The sequence below is a fragment of the Myotis myotis genome, unplaced genomic scaffold (assembly GCF_014108235.1).
Source record: "Myotis myotis isolate mMyoMyo1 unplaced genomic scaffold, mMyoMyo1.p scaffold_m19_p_5, whole genome shotgun sequence".
NCBI lineage: Eukaryota > Metazoa > Chordata > Mammalia > Chiroptera > Vespertilionidae > Myotis > Myotis myotis.
Window position 1 is genome coordinate 81118623 of NW_023416357.1, and position 14526 is coordinate 81133148.

General features: G+C 55.1%; 2 protein-coding genes across 5 annotated transcripts; one reads left to right on the forward strand and one right to left on the reverse strand.

The window, feature by feature from the left end:
• Positions 1-1156: 1156 nt before the first annotated feature.
• Positions 1157-8686, reverse strand: PLOD3 (procollagen-lysine,2-oxoglutarate 5-dioxygenase 3). Of its 3 annotated transcripts, XM_036309613.1 has the most exons (19): positions 8228-8686; positions 7789-7880; positions 7511-7647; positions 7159-7322; positions 6900-7012; positions 6666-6729; positions 6097-6194; positions 5646-5747; positions 5381-5506; positions 4973-5094; positions 4587-4691; positions 4349-4474; positions 3919-4060; positions 3721-3834; positions 3464-3532; positions 2861-2965; positions 2214-2360; positions 1928-2053; positions 1157-1603 (listed from the first exon to the last, which is right to left on the reverse strand). In XM_036309613.1, the coding sequence occupies exons 1-19, from the start codon at positions 8343-8345 to the stop codon at positions 1448-1450; spliced, it is 2226 nt and encodes a 741-aa protein (XP_036165506.1). In that variant the 5' UTR covers positions 8346-8686; the 3' UTR covers positions 1157-1447. The 3 variants fall into 3 exon arrangements, with proteins under 3 accessions (XP_036165506.1, XP_036165507.1, XP_036165505.1); XM_036309614.1 differs by lacking the exon at positions 3464-3532; XM_036309612.1 differs by having other exon boundaries at positions 3721-4060.
• A 220-nt stretch (positions 8687-8906) lies between these two features.
• On the forward strand, positions 8907-14512 carry ZNHIT1 (zinc finger HIT-type containing 1). Of its 2 annotated transcripts, none has more exons than XM_036309616.1 (5): positions 8907-9353; positions 13171-13341; positions 13795-13874; positions 13977-14167; positions 14263-14512. In XM_036309616.1, exons 1-5 carry the CDS (start codon positions 9332-9334, stop codon positions 14282-14284), a joined length of 486 nt encoding a protein of 161 aa, XP_036165509.1. In that variant the 5' UTR covers positions 8907-9331; the 3' UTR covers positions 14285-14512. The 2 variants fall into 2 exon arrangements, with proteins under 2 accessions (XP_036165509.1, XP_036165510.1); XM_036309617.1 differs by having other exon boundaries at positions 13998-14167.
• The last annotated feature ends 14 nt before the right edge of the window (positions 14513-14526 follow it).

The window sequence follows — 14526 nt, forward strand, 5'->3', positions numbered from 1 at the left end:
TAAGGTCTCCCCTACACTGTAAGCAATAAGAGGCAGGTAATGTCTTCATCACTGCAGCCCTGGGAGATGCTTTGTAAATGAATGGGCCCACTGTAGGAGACAGCTTCCAATGCCCAGGTTGGCACACCCTTTCTGTCCCATTCTGGCGCAGGCTTCCTTATCCAGGGACCTTACCAGGAGGCATATTCTGCTGTCCCTGCTCAGCATACTTCCACCACCAGGGTGAGAGAACTTAAAAGTCTAGCCAGAGAAATGCTCAGTCCTCGTGGTAAGGCGTGGTAAGGCGATCCACCCACTCAGGTGACCTGCCCCACCCCCCAGGAAGGAAGGTTTCATAGGGAAGTTTTCCCGGGAGTCAGGCAGGAATAAAGTGGACAGCAAGTGGGGTGTAGGAGGCAGGAAATTTCCTGGGACAGGTGAACAGGCCTGTTCGGTTTTTAAAAGGCTTCTTCTGCAAGCGAACAATTGAAGATAAATTCAGAGAAGATAGGCTGATGCAAGGCTGGGAAAGACCCAGCTGAAGGGGCGTGGCTGGCTGGCCTCAGGGTCCCTGGGTGAAGGGGTCTTGGCAAGGGCCTGATGGCCCCCAGAGGCTGGAAGCAAGACCTGCTCTCAGGAGGTCTCTTTTCCGAGGCTGCTCCATCTTCCTCTTCCAGGAGGCTTTCCTTGGAATGACCCACCAGGGCTTCTCCTTTCCTGATACCCCCCCAACTAAAAGCTTAGGTCCCAGCAGCAGCAGTCGGGCCCCTGCCTGCCTTCCCTCATAGAACACATGCCCCCAGGGAGCCTTCCTTCTCTGACCACAGTCCCTGGTGCCCAGTTCAGGGATATGCCACCGCCTTTCATGTAAAGATGCCATCAAGTGATGACAGATGCTATCAGGGAGGAATGCGGGACAGTGGGGCGGGGGTGGCTTTCAACAGAACCTGACAGTGAAGTCCTTTTGGTTTGGCCCTTCTAAGGCACTTCCCAAGCTCAGGCAATGAAGGGCAGTGAGAGCTGGGATCCAGGGAAGCTCCCAGGTTCCCACACATGCTGCTTCTGCCTTTTCCTCTTCTCTGTTCTCTTTCTTTGGAGTAACTCTGGTCTCTCTCCACTCTGGGTGGCAGGAGGGGTGCAAGGCCAATAGGTAGATGAAAGATAATACAAGGACTCGAAAATTACAAATCCTCCTTTATTGGGAGTGAGGCTAAGAAACAATAAGTTATCGCATGGGGAACCCCAGAAGCTCTCTCCCATGAACTCTTGGGGGCTGAAGGGAGGGGCAAGGGGGCTCCAGGAGCTTCTTGAGAGGGCTGTGTGTTGGGGGTTGGGGAGCGAGGTGAGACATCCATTCCCAGACACACCGAACATACACTCAGTAGATGAAGAGCCAGACAGACCCTCTCCCAGGAGTGGGGCATAAGAAGGCACAACGGCAGGAGAGGTTTGGCAGAGTGGTTGAGTGTCAGGGGTCGACAAAGGACACCATGATGTAACGAGTGCCCTTCGTGGTAGGCAGCCCCTCATGGTAGTGGGTGAGACGGCCCGGGTGCAGAAGCCCCCAGCCCTTGCGTGGGGCTGAGATCACACAGTCATAGCGTAAGAAGCGGCAGCCACCTCCCTGGGAAGGGGACAGAAGGGGAGAGTGAGTAGACATGGTGCTGGGGCAGACAGATACAAGAGGCAGACTAAAGCTATAAGGGAGGGGGGTCAGCCGATGGGGAGACACAGGAGGAAGCGGGCAGGAGCCAGCCTGGAAGTGACCCAGGAGAGGATAGCAGCAAAATAACTGGGAAATGTGCAGGGGGCAGGCTGTGTGCAGGGGAGTAAGGGAGTGGACACAAGGTTCTAGTAGGGGTGTGTGTGTGTGTGTGGGTGTGTGCGCACGCGCACACATGCAGGGGCCCTGGTGGTGCCCTGAAGTGGGAAGACGCTAGGGGCTCACCTCATAATCCAGGTCCTTGTGGTTGAGAGCAACGTTGAGAGTGAAGGTGGATGAATCATGATGTGGCCGCAGAGAAGGCTGTTCATCCGGCCGGTAGCGGACCACAAAGTTCATCACTGCCCGGGTCTGTGGGGACATGAGAAAAGAGGCGGAGGGATGACCCTCAGGTCCTGGGGCTCTTCTGAGGAAGCGATAGCTGCTGTCCAAGGAATGGGAGTAGCTGCAGGGGTCTGGGACTGGGGTGTGGGGAGGTTGAGGGAGGAAGGGTGGCAGGAGCAGCGCCCACCTTGGTGTGGTAGCCTGGGAACAGGCTCTCGGTCATGGGCCCCACGTATGTCCTCAGCAGCTGCAGCCACTGGTCCTCATAGCCCACCTGCTTCATGTGGATGTCTACGGTGGGCACATTCTCGTAGCCTCCAGCTAGTCTTGAGTCCTGTGGACAGTGGGCACTGAGCCCTTGACAAAGCAGTGCCAGCCTCCCCTCTCCTCTTGCTCCCAGGTCTTAAAGCCCCTTGTTCCCTCGTCTGGAACAGCCTCAACCACTTCTTAGCTTGACCCACTCTTATTGTCCAAGTCTCAGCTAAGATGGCACCTCTTCTGTTAGGTCCCTTGGTCCCCCAAGTCTGGGCCAAGGGCCCCTACTGTGGCTCCCACAGCACCTGGAGTGCTACTGCTACTGACAGCACAGGTGAGAGGGCAGTGTTTGGCCTGCATAAGTCAACAGTGCACTTCAGGGGCTGGCATAGAGGACCTGCCCAATAAGGATTTCTTCATAAATGAATAAATAAATGCAGCTGTGACCCTTGTGGGCCCATCCCCGTGGGGACCGCTCTCTGTTCCCACTCTCCTGATACTATTTTCCCTCCATCGGACCCAACAGCTCCCTTCTCCTGGAAGGGATCCTCCCTTCTCCCCTTCCCCAGCCCCTCTCACCTCATGCCGGCCTCCTGACCACTGACCATAGTGCTCCATTTCCTCCACCAGCTCATCACACATCTGGTCTGAGAGCAGGGGGAACCAGTACACATCCGGGCATGGCTAAGGACAGGGCAGGGGAAGAATAACTTGTTCAGTCACAGGGCTGGGTGACACGGGGGAGGGGGCACAGCGGGGAGGCAGCCAATGAAGGAGAGAAAAAGCAGGAGGAGAAGGGGAAGCCAGGAGATGAGAGAAGCTAGGAGGATGGGGGTCTGAGTGAGGGGATGGGCCACAGCAAGGGCTCGGCCAGGAGAGGCTGGGCCAGAGGCAATGGGAGCAGCACGGAGAACACAGCACAAATGGCAGGAGCGTCCTGGAGGCGCAGATTCTGAGACAATGCTTTCCAAACTTCTCCACAAAAGTGTCATTTTGTACACAAGAGGCTGAGTAATGCTGGGTTGGGAGCTGAAAGCCTATCTGATCAGCTTTTGCCTTCATTGTGCCCGAGGAGAAAAGCCTAAGGCACCTGAGGAAAGTCAGTTTGGACACCACTAATCCAGACGGTGGACCCAAGGGATGACAGCCATCAGGCAGTAAGGGGTCCTGAGTGAGGCTCACCTGTTCCACAAGTCCCTCCCCTTCCAAAGCCCGGCTGTAGTTCTCGTGAATATACTGCTCCTTCCAGTCCTGGGGAGGAGGGAGGGGTACACCTCGATGTGTGTCCTCTTTACTTCCTCTGGTCCCACCCAGGAAACCCCAGCACCTGGACAGCCCCTCCCTGGGCAGTCGCAGGTCCTGCAAGGGTGTCATGCCCATGTGCATCCTCCTATAGTGAAGGGCATCCACACTCTTTGAGCCAGGGGCTCCCTACTCACCAGGGGGTTGTCAAAGATCTGCCAGAGGTCGGGGTGCAGGTGGTCTGTGTCATACCGGGAAGTGGCCAGGAGGCGGCCAAATTCATGTTGATTGCTGAGATGGAGGAAGATGCCCTGGAGTGGGGAGAGGGTGTGAGAAGGAGACACGAGGTGGCTGCCCCCCGGCACCCCAGCACTGGGTCCTGCTGCCATGCTCACCTTGTCCCTCAGGCTCTTACAGAAGGCCATGTCTGGGTCGGTGTCACTGCCAGAGAACACCTCCCTCTGAGGCAGCTCTGTCCTTAAGGTCTCCCCCCGGATCACATATGCCTGGGAAATGTAGGGCACATTCCACACGCCCCTGGAGGTACCGACACTAGGGTCAGCTAGGTGGGTAGCCCCCCAAATTCTGCCCAGTTCAGCCTGGGAGCCTCTTCCGTCAGGGCACCCACTCTCTGAGCTGAGAGGCCATCTCACTTCCTCTGTCAAGCACTGCTGGTCACAACCCACCAGTGTCCCCCTCCACAGTCAGTTTCTACCCACAGCTGCACCAGAAGATCCCTGAGACGGAGGCTTTGGGAGAGGATGGGGGCATCTGTTCAGGCCCAGGTGGGAAGAGGAGAGGGGCTGCAGCCCTGGCAGGACTCACACTCGCTTCCGCTGCACCAACTCCACGTAGTCCTCGGAGCGCGCGTAGTACTCGTCGGGACTCAGGGCGCCCCAGAAGTTTGACCACAGCTTCCCATGGCGGGACAGCATGGGTGCTATGACCTTCCTATGAACAGGTGGATGTGAGGACTGGGCAAAGGCGAGCCCCATGCCCAGGGAAGGAGCTGGGGTCCCCGGGGGACTACTTGGGGGCCCTCTGGCTGAGCCAGGCAAGCAACCTGTTTTCTTCAATGAGGATGCGCAGAACCTGCTGGTTGGTGATGACGGCATCAGCGTCCAGACTGAAGTAGAATTCACACTCGGGGTCCTGCCGACACTTGTCCCTGCGACCAACAGACAGAGGAGCTGAAACTGAAGCAGGTGGAGGAGGAGGGTACTGCAGAGGGGGTGAAACTTGCCCTCACTCTGGGACCTCCAGGTTGTCCAGTCTGTGAGAGAGGGGCAAGGGAGGGACAGTACATATGGAGGCCAGGAAGGCAGCACTATGGAGGCCATGGAGAAGCTGGATGGTGGATGGAGAAGGAAGGGTGGTGCAGTGGGTGGCAGCCTCATCACCTCCCACCTCCTTTCCCCCACTGATCCTCCCTGCCCAGGTCTCACTCACATGGCCATGTCCCTGGCCTCGCCTGGGGTCAGGGCCTCCTCCGGCCCCACCAGCTGCACAGCTGAGAAGTGGTCCTGGAGCTGGGGCCAGGAGTCGGCAATGTGGGGCTCATGGTACACCTCCTGGAGATGGGAGGAAATGGGGGAGGGTGCTGAGAGGGCAGAAAAGATGGCACCTGGGAGGCAAGGATGCGGTGGAGGGGGTCAATGGAGAGAAAAAAGGGGGGCATTTGTAACACTTTCAACAATAAAGATAGAGTAAAAAAATAGAGAAGATGGCGCCTGAGGGATGGGATAGGAAAGGTGGTGAGTGAACAGAGCGTAGGAAGCAATCAGGGGGCGGGGGGGAGTTCTGATCAGGGCAGGCCCCTTGGAGGGGCCACATGGAGAGACTGTCAGGGTGTCTCACGTTGTTATGCAAGAAGAGGGTGATCCTGTCGGGGGGATAGTCCAGGAGCATCAGCCTCTGCAGGAAGCGGGGCAGGAACGGGGTCGGTTGTTCCACAAACACGGCCAGAAGCACCCGGGGGAGAGGCTGGAAGATACACGACAGGGCTCATGGAAAGCCTGGTACTCCCACTTGGTCTGTCCTCTACAACCTGGCCAGGTTTGGGGGTTCCCAGGAGCTCTGTCGCCCCTGCTTCAGTGTGCTCTCCTGCCCGACCCCTCCTCACCTGCCCCGCTGGGAGTGTCCTCCGGTCCTGGTCACAGAATCCACAGCCTCCCCCAGGAGTCCAGCCATTGGGGACATAGTTTCCCAGGTAATTCAGCTGGAGCTGTGGGAAGAGACAGGGAGAGAGGCTAGGCAGAGGAGCCCATCACCAGAGATGAGGGAAGTCGGGTAGACAGACAGGAACAAGGAAGGGAGCAGTGGGCATTGGGAACCTCTCCTCGTATCTCTTCTGCTGGGGCTGGGAAGGACCAACTGCTCAGAAGGGCAGGAGGTTCTCAGGGGCTGGGATTAGGTCTGGGGCAGGGACAGAGGTTGTGGGGCCAAGCCTGGGACAGGGGTAAGGGGCTGGGGCTAGGTGTGGGGCAGGAGCTGGGGCCAGGCCTGAGGCCAGGTCTGAGGCCAAGATTGAATGGGACAGAGGCTGGGGCTGAGGGTATGAGCCATTGGGGTACCTTAGTGGGACCGTTCCCATGCACCACAACAGGAAGCGTGTCGTAGGCCACATTCCGTATACGCACACGATTTTGATCAAATTTTAAAACCACCTCATCTGGGGAAGAAATGCCAGGATTTAGACTTGCTTTCTCTTGAAGCTGCCCTGCAACAGGTGCTTCTAAATATGGGGGAATCCAGCTACTCGGATGCCACCCTGGGGATGTCCTTCAATGTGACCTGGACAAGTCACCGGCCCCTCAGAGAGGCGGTTTCCTCATCTGTAACATGTAGATAACCACAAACCCCAGTCCTCCTTTGTAGCATTGTTGTGTTAATGAAATTACAGAAGTAAAGCCCCTGACCCAGGGCCTTGGCACATAGTGTGTTTCATAGATGTTAGGTATGACAGCCACTGCTTGTACCACTGTTAGCACCATGCAACTTTATCTATCAGCCATTCAGACATTTGATGAAGTTAACATAAACATGAGTTGAAGACAACCCCAATTCCAGCAGGATCCCCTTCCTAATCCAGGACCCCCAGCAGCCTCTCTCATCTCCCCTTTTGATTTGCCTTTCTCCTCACCTAAAGCCCCGTTGAGGTTCTGAAAGATCCGGGATTTATGATCCAGATTAAGGCTGAATTTCTCCTGGATGGGATAAGATAGAGCAGTTAATTCAAGAAGGGGTGGGACATCATCTCTCACTCTTTTCTCTTTACGTTTTTCCCAAAGCCTCTTTACCCCTTCTCTCCCCTTCAGCTAAGGCCTGCCATCCCCATAGAGCTGCACGTGGCCACCCCTTCTCTGTCCGTCCCTACCCTCAGTCCTGGGTCCAGATAGAGTCGAGTGTAGAACAGCTGATCATCATCGTCATCCTTGTACTTCCACTGGCGGACAATTTGGTGGACGGTGGGGGCAAAGCCAATGAATCCTGGGGGGGGGGGGGGAGAGGAGCTGACTCCAAGACTCCCTGGGTCCCATGAACCTGTCTCCACGCCCTCTCTGGGCTCCAGGTGCCTGGAACACTCCAGACCCCATCACTCCGGGTCCCTCTGCCTCAGGCACTCTGCCACTCACCACCAGAGTTGAGGAAGCGCTTCCCCGTGCCCACCTCAGGGTACTGCTCTGCCAGCCCCCACTCAGGCCAGCAGAAGCTCTCTGCAGAGAACAGCAGGCGGCTGCCACTCTGGACGAACTTCTTCAGCAGTTCTGAGGGGCTGCCAGCCAAAATCACATCATAGCTGGCAAGGAAGGGGAGGATGAACAGGACAGCCACGGGGACCTTAGTGTCCTCACCCTCTTCCTCTTGTTTGCCCGCAGCCCCTTTCTCCCGGCCCCAGCCCCTTTCTCCCGGCCCCAGCCCCTTTCTCCCTGCCCCAGCCCCTTTCTCCCGGACCCAGCCCCTTTCTCCCGGCCCCCGCCCCTTTACCTGTCCACAAACATGATGACCATGTCCTCCCGGTCGGCATATTTCTCCATTTCCTTCTTTAGCCACCTGACCTTCTGTCCTCCACCGACTGTTCTGGCCACATCACCCCCTCGCCACTTCTCTCCCAGGCCCAGTGTCTGCGGGGGAGATCCGCCGAGCCAGGCAGGCATTCAGCGGGCCAGGCTCACCGGGGGACCCCAGGCATCCAGCCCTCGGCGCACTCCTCCAGCTGGACCCCCCCCCCCCCCCCCAGCGCCAGGAGGCACGCCTCTCCTCACCCGAACGGTATAGTTGAAGAACTCAGCTGATCGCAGGAAACGCCGGTACCCCTCCGTCTCGGCTGTGGCCACGGTGATCACCAGCAACTTCTCTGTGACCAGCGGGGAATGAGGACACTCCCCCAGCTCGCCGCCCCACAGGCACTCATCTCCGGCCTCTTCCCCTCCTTCAAACTCTGCGCACGCCCCGTACTTTCTGTTTCCCCGTCCCTCTTAGATCTGCCCCCAAGGAAACTTCGACCCCAGGGAGAGCAGTGACACCCGGAATGCGGGGTCAGCCCGCACGGGGAGGCCGGAACCGTAGTCCAGGGTGGGAGTGAGCGGTTCCGTCCCCAAGGGCACTGGCGAGCGAGAGCCCCGACCCCCACCCAGCCCCCCCCCGGCCCCGGTGCACCGACACTGCAGCCCCGAGCTCGCCCGGCTCTCCCTGCGGGTTCACCTGGGTTGACAGGGTTTCCGCCCCGGGGACGGTCGGAAGCCGAGGTCGCAGGAGGCGGCGACAGCAGGAGCAGCAGCAGGAGCAGCAGGAGCGGGAGTCCGGGGCCCCAGGAGGCCATGGCGGGGAGCGGGCCGAGACCGCACACAGCCCCGCACCGGGCTCCCGTGCGCGCCTGGATCCCCACCGCGGAGCGGGGGCTCTGGGAAGGCGACCCGGGCTGCGGCGCGGCTCCCTGCGAGGAGGAGCAGGGCGGCGGCTCCGCCCTGGAAAAAAGGCGTCGCCGGAGGTTACAGAAAACTCTAGATGCCGGCGCCCCAGACAAGGAGAGGATTGTCCGTGGGCGCGGGCGCGCGGCGCGGAGCGAGCGGAGGGGCCGCTGGGCCGCGAGGCGAAAGAGGGGCGGGGGCTCGGGCCGCGGTCACGAGCCGAGGACTTCGGTCAGAGGCAGCCCAGCCCACCGCTCGCAGACACCGGAGAAAGCTGAAACCCGGAGAGGGAAGTGACCCCTTGCGGTCCGACGAGAGGCGGGTCTTCGCCATTGCCCTGCCCCGGCGGCGGGGCGGAAGACTGGAGAGCGAGGCTGTGGGGACACGCGGAGCGGGGGCGGAGGAGGAGCGGGCGGAAGGCAGAGGCAGGCCGAGGGGACTGAAGCCCCAGAGGGGCGAGTGGTTGAAGTGTCTGTGGAGACTCCTCAGGGACCTCTCGGATCGCCCACTCAAGCCTGCTGCTCCTAGTCTTTGGGAGTCCCGTCCGTCATCTTTATGTCCCGGGAGAAGCTCCAGTGGCTGCCCTTGTGACAATGGCAAGAAAAGAAGGACCAAAGGAAAATGATGTTTCTCGAAAGACCACTGGCACCACATCTTTAAAATGACCCATTTCTAGGTTCCCACAAAATACAAAACGACACTGAGGCCGGAAGTACTTTTGCCCCTATAAAATATGGCAGAAAAGCGTGCTCATCTCCAAGGGAACATCGCGTAATTAGTCAAGGCGTAGTATTGCGCATGCGTAGAAGCATACGTCGCCGGAAGTGATGTGCCCTTATTAACGCGACTGGTTTAGCACGCGTGCGTAACAGGCTCTTCCGTCAGCTGTGTTGTGGAAATGGTGGAGAAGAAAACTTCGGGTATGTGAGCCCCCGGGAGTGTGTGTGTGGGGGGGTGGTGGTTTGCTCCCTTCCTTCTCTCAAATCCGACCCTGGCCTAAGATTTTTCTCACTATTAGTCTCAAATCCTTTCCTCGGTCCTCGGGTCCTGGAATCGGGGCTCCCCCAAATCATCCATTCACGTTTTATTGATGCCTCTTCCCAGTGGGACTCTGGGGTGGAGAAAGGAAAAAAGATCCTTATTTCCCTAGAACTGGCTTTTTGGGAGGAGGACAGACATGCAGACCTACCATTGCCCTTTGTACGTGCTATGGCAGAGGGATGCACAGCGCCTGGGCGCATGAAAGAGGGGCACCCAATCCAGCTTCTGGAAAGTAGGGGACTGTGAAGGATTGGAGGGGAAGAGAACGCTTGAAAGCCTCGTTAGATTTCGCTCCTTGCAGGCGCCTGTGGGCTCATTCCCCGCAGCAGGAACCACACTTGCAAAGGCAAGAAAGCAAGAAAAAGCAAGTTGCTTAGGAAGCCACGTTCACAGTTCTGGGTTTGCAGAGGCATAGTAAAAGAGGCTGGAGGCCTAGGGAAAGGCACACTTGAAAGGCATTATATACACTGCCAATGAATTTTAACTCAGAGCAGTAGAGAACCATCCAGGGCTTTTAAACTAGGGGAGTGACCGAACAAATTTATCTTTTAGAAAGGCAGTTCTGGCTTCAGTGCAGAGGATGGATGGGAGGGACTAGGGCAGCACTGTCCAGTAGGATTTTGGGGGATGATGGGAAAGTTTTTAATCAGCACTGTTCATGGCAGCATTAGCTACATGTGGCTGTTGAGCACTTGAAATGTGGTTAGTGCAATCGAGGAACTGAATTTTAAATTTTATTTCATCTTAATCTACATCTGACTTTAAATAACCACATGTGACTAGTGATTACTTGATTGTATAGCACAGGTCTAGAGGCTGGAAGGTCAGTTAAGAAGCCATTAAGTGGTCCAGATAAAAAGAGATGAGGGTCAGAATACCTCCAGATAGACTCATAATAAATCCAGTCATGTCACGCCTTTCTTTAAAAAAAAAAAAAGATGTTGTTTTTTGTTTGTTTGTTTTTCAGAGAGGGAGGGGGAAAGGATAGGAATAGAGAGATAGAAACATCCATGAGAGAGAAACATCATGGATCGGCTGCTTCCTGCACACCCCCTACTGGGCATTAGCTGGCAACCTGAGCATGTGCCCTAGCGGGGAATCCAACCAGCAACCTCTTGGTTCATAGTTGACACTCAACTACAAAGCCACCCCAGCCGAGCGTCACTCCTTTCTTAAAACTCCTCACGGTATTTCTGTCACCCTCACCACCATACGATCCTCAAATCCAAATTTGTATAGATACTTAAAAAGAAAGATTTTTAATGGTCTGCATGACTTCATACCTTCCCTCCCTCCCACACCCACTTTATATACCAGCCATACAGAACTTTTCGTTTGAAGGCACCACAGTCTCCCATCCAGGCTTTCTCTCATGCTGGTTCCAAGGCCTGAGACACCCTCCCTTCTCTCCCAACCAAGTTAGATTCTACTCATCAGTCAGGCCTCAACCTGGGCATACTTTCCTCTGGAAAATCTTCCTGACGACCCCAAGGCCAGGCTAAGTGTTTCTGTCATGCGCCCTGTAGCACTTTGTACTTCCCTGTACCAGCATATACTGTACTTTACCATTCTTGTTTTGTCATGTGTATTCCCCACTAGACTATAGGTGCTGGTTGTATTCCAAGAGCCTCGGGCACAACCTGGCACTTGGAAGGGAGGCAGAATAGTGCAGTGATCAAGAGCATGCTTTCTGATGCGGGGCAGTTTGGCATTTGAATTCTGAACCAGCCACTTACCAGCTATGCACAGCTCAGTAAGCTGGGGATGATAATGATATCTTTCCATAGGGTTGTTGTAAGGGTTAAAGGATTCCATTTATATAGAGCTTCATATAGTGCGTGGCTCATTGTACATGCCCAGTGTTAGTCACTGGCACTGATGCTATGATTACGGTTGTAGGCCCTCAACAAATATTTGTTTAATGAATAAAGAGACATTTTGTGGTGAACAGCTGATAATGGTAATGAAGAGAGCGCTTTAAAATAATCCTAGATTTTTGGTTTGGATGTCTATGTAGATGGTTTCCTTCACTTAAAGTCTACAGGAGAAGCAGACTTGGGTGGGAAGATTTTTGAATTTGAGTTGCATTGTCAATGGAGCCAGCAGGTAATCTCCTGCCGCCAGTTGAATCGTCAGTTTTGGAGCTCAAGAGAAGGTTTTGGATTGAGAAAATCACTTTTGGGGTCATTTGCTTGTAGGTGAGAGAGCCTTGTGTTTGGATTAAAAATCTCAGGAAAGATAACAGGGACAGCCGTCTCCTTAGAGGCAGAGAGAGAAGGCGAGGTTGGAAACAGAAGCATAGCCAGATATGGAAGGAAAACTGGAGATATGTGAAAGAAGCCTCTGAAGGGACTCTTTCAATGCAAGGGAGATGGAAAACAGTCTAGGAGTGCAGAGAACTCGGGTAAGATGCACCCTGGACTTGGCCTGCGGAGGTCACCAGTGCCCTGAGTGTGAGTGGTTTTCATAAAAAACCAGCCGGTTATTGGGGTTGGGGGTGGATGGGAGATGAAGAAATGAAACATCACATGGACCCTCTATCAAAGAAGAGTAGCTGTGAAGTTGGGTGGACACGAGAGAGTTCAGTAGGTTTTTCCCTGAAGGGAAAGTACCAGTTGAGGAGGAGAGTTTGAAGATACAAGAGGGAGGGGAGGACTCAGCTGCAGGTGAAGAACTGGGTTTAGCAGTGAGACTTGGTGGGCGGTGCCCCAGCAATTATAAAAGATGAGTGTCTCTGCGTGTCAGCGGCCCATTTCCTTTGAGGTAGGAAATGAAATTGCATAAAGGCCAAGTGCATTCAGGTACCAGTGGCGCCTGGAAGCCCTGAATTGACAGTGGTCTCCTCAGCACGGTTGTGCGGTTTCTGCCAGTGCTTCTTTGATTGGATCCTCTGGGATTGGGAGGAAAGGCTGCAGCCAAAGAAATAGAAAACAGGCATGAGTGATTGAAATGGCAGACGTAACTAGCTGGGAAGGAAGCAAAACAGAGGGGCTGATAGATATTCCCCCCTTATCCACTTCCAGAACCCCCAGTGGAGCCTGAAATTTCGGATAGTACTGAACCCTATACATATGTTTTTTCCTATACATATATATTTTACAGCTTCTCTTTGGCATATCTTTGACATCACTCTTGTGTTTTTGGGCCATTATTAAGTAAAATAAGGGTTACTGAAACACAAGCATTTCGATACCACAACAATTGATCTGATAACTGACATGGCTACTTAGTGGTTAACGGGCAGGCAGTGTATACAGCCTGGGTACTTGGGAAAGAGATGATTCACAGAAAGGAGTGGGTTGGCATGAAGGGAAAGTACCAGTTGAGGAGGAGAGTTTGAAGATACAAGAGGCTCCTGTTTTTGGTGGCCCTGGATGCTGTAACTCTTATGTGGTACTAGAGCTAGAACAGTGTGCAATTTAAAACTTATGAATTGTTTATTTCAATTTAACATTTTCAGATCACAGTTGACCGCAGGTAACTAAAACTGCAGAAAACGAAATCTCAGATAAGGGGGAACTACTGTATTGGTAGAAGATACAGGGGCCGAGGGCTCAGTGACTAGGACGAGATCAGAGAACTGTGACTCCACACCCCGTGGATATCACCCACACACTGTCCAGAGCCTGGGTTACCCCAGCTTCTCTCTTCCCTGTGCCCCGCCCCCAATAACGCCTCTGGTTTTGCCCCATCCAGTTCGCTCCCAGGACCCTGGACAGCGGCGGGTGTTGGACAGGGCTGCCCGGCAGCGCCGTATCAACAGGCAGCTTGAGGCCTTGGAGAATGACAACTTCCAGGATGACCCCCATGCAGGACTCCCCCAGCTTGGCAAGAGACTGCCTCAGTTTGACGATGATGCAGACACTGGTGAGGCGGATGGGACTGGGGAGACATGGCTGAAGGAAGGGGAAAGAGTCTGTCTCGATTAGGGTTGTGGAAAGACATTGGGCTGGGGGGCAGATGACCCAGGAGCTCCTCTGGCTCTGCCAGGAACTGGCTCCTGTGACTTTGACCAAGTCACTCTCCCCATTCTGTGCCTTCGTTTCCTCTTGTGTATGTAGAATAAAGATGATGGAGTAGGTGAGCTCTGAACTCTCTTCCAGTTCCAATATAAAGTCTTAGATTTAGGGAGTGTAGAGATGAGGAAAGGCTGGGATTAGAGAAGTTGGGGGAAGGGAAAAGGATGGTAGACAGAGGCCTACTGAGAGCCCAGGTGAGTATGTGAGTAGGGAGTGGACGAGGGCACTGGGAATGATGGGGCAGGGAAAGGTGGTGTATTTCTTGGGACGTGCCAAGTAACTCATTTCTCTTGACCTCTAGGAAAGAAAAAGAAGAAAACTCGAGGTGATCATTTTAAACTTCGCTTCCGGAAAAACTTTCAGGCCTTACTAGAGGAGCAGGTGAGAGAGGAGCTGGCAGGGAGGAACCCACAGAGAAGGGCCAAGCCACAGAGATGCTTGTCCCTGGCGGGTGTTTGCTATGTGGGTGGAGGAGTTGTGTAGTCTGCCCCCTTGTATCTGCAGAACCTGAGTGTGGCCGAGGGCCCCAACTACCTGACAGCTTGTGCGGGACCCCCATCCCGGCCCCAGCGCCCCTTCTGTGCTGTATGCGGCTTCCCCTCCCCATACACCTGCGTCAGCTGTGGCGCCCGGTACTGCACTGTGCGCTGTCTGGGCACCCACCAGGAAACCAGGTTAGCTTGGAATGTGCCCCAGGTCCACACCCTTTTCCTCCTACACCCCACATCCTCCCAGACCCCCTTCTCATCCTGGGCTTCTCTGCCTGTAGATGCCTGAAGTGGACTGTGTGAGCCTGGGTGTCCCGGGAGAGGAAGGCCCTCTGTGCATCACCCTGTCCTCAGAAAGGACATCACGGAAATGAAAGGTGCTCCCCTGGACCAAGAGAGGAACTTTCACTCACCCAACAAACCTTGTGTCTTCTCCTCCAGAGAAGACCAGTCTTACTCCCAGGGATGTGGCAGGGAAGTGGGCCACCCCCCAGGGTACTATTATAATAAAAGGTCTTATGTGAGGAGGCACCGGCCTTTTGGTC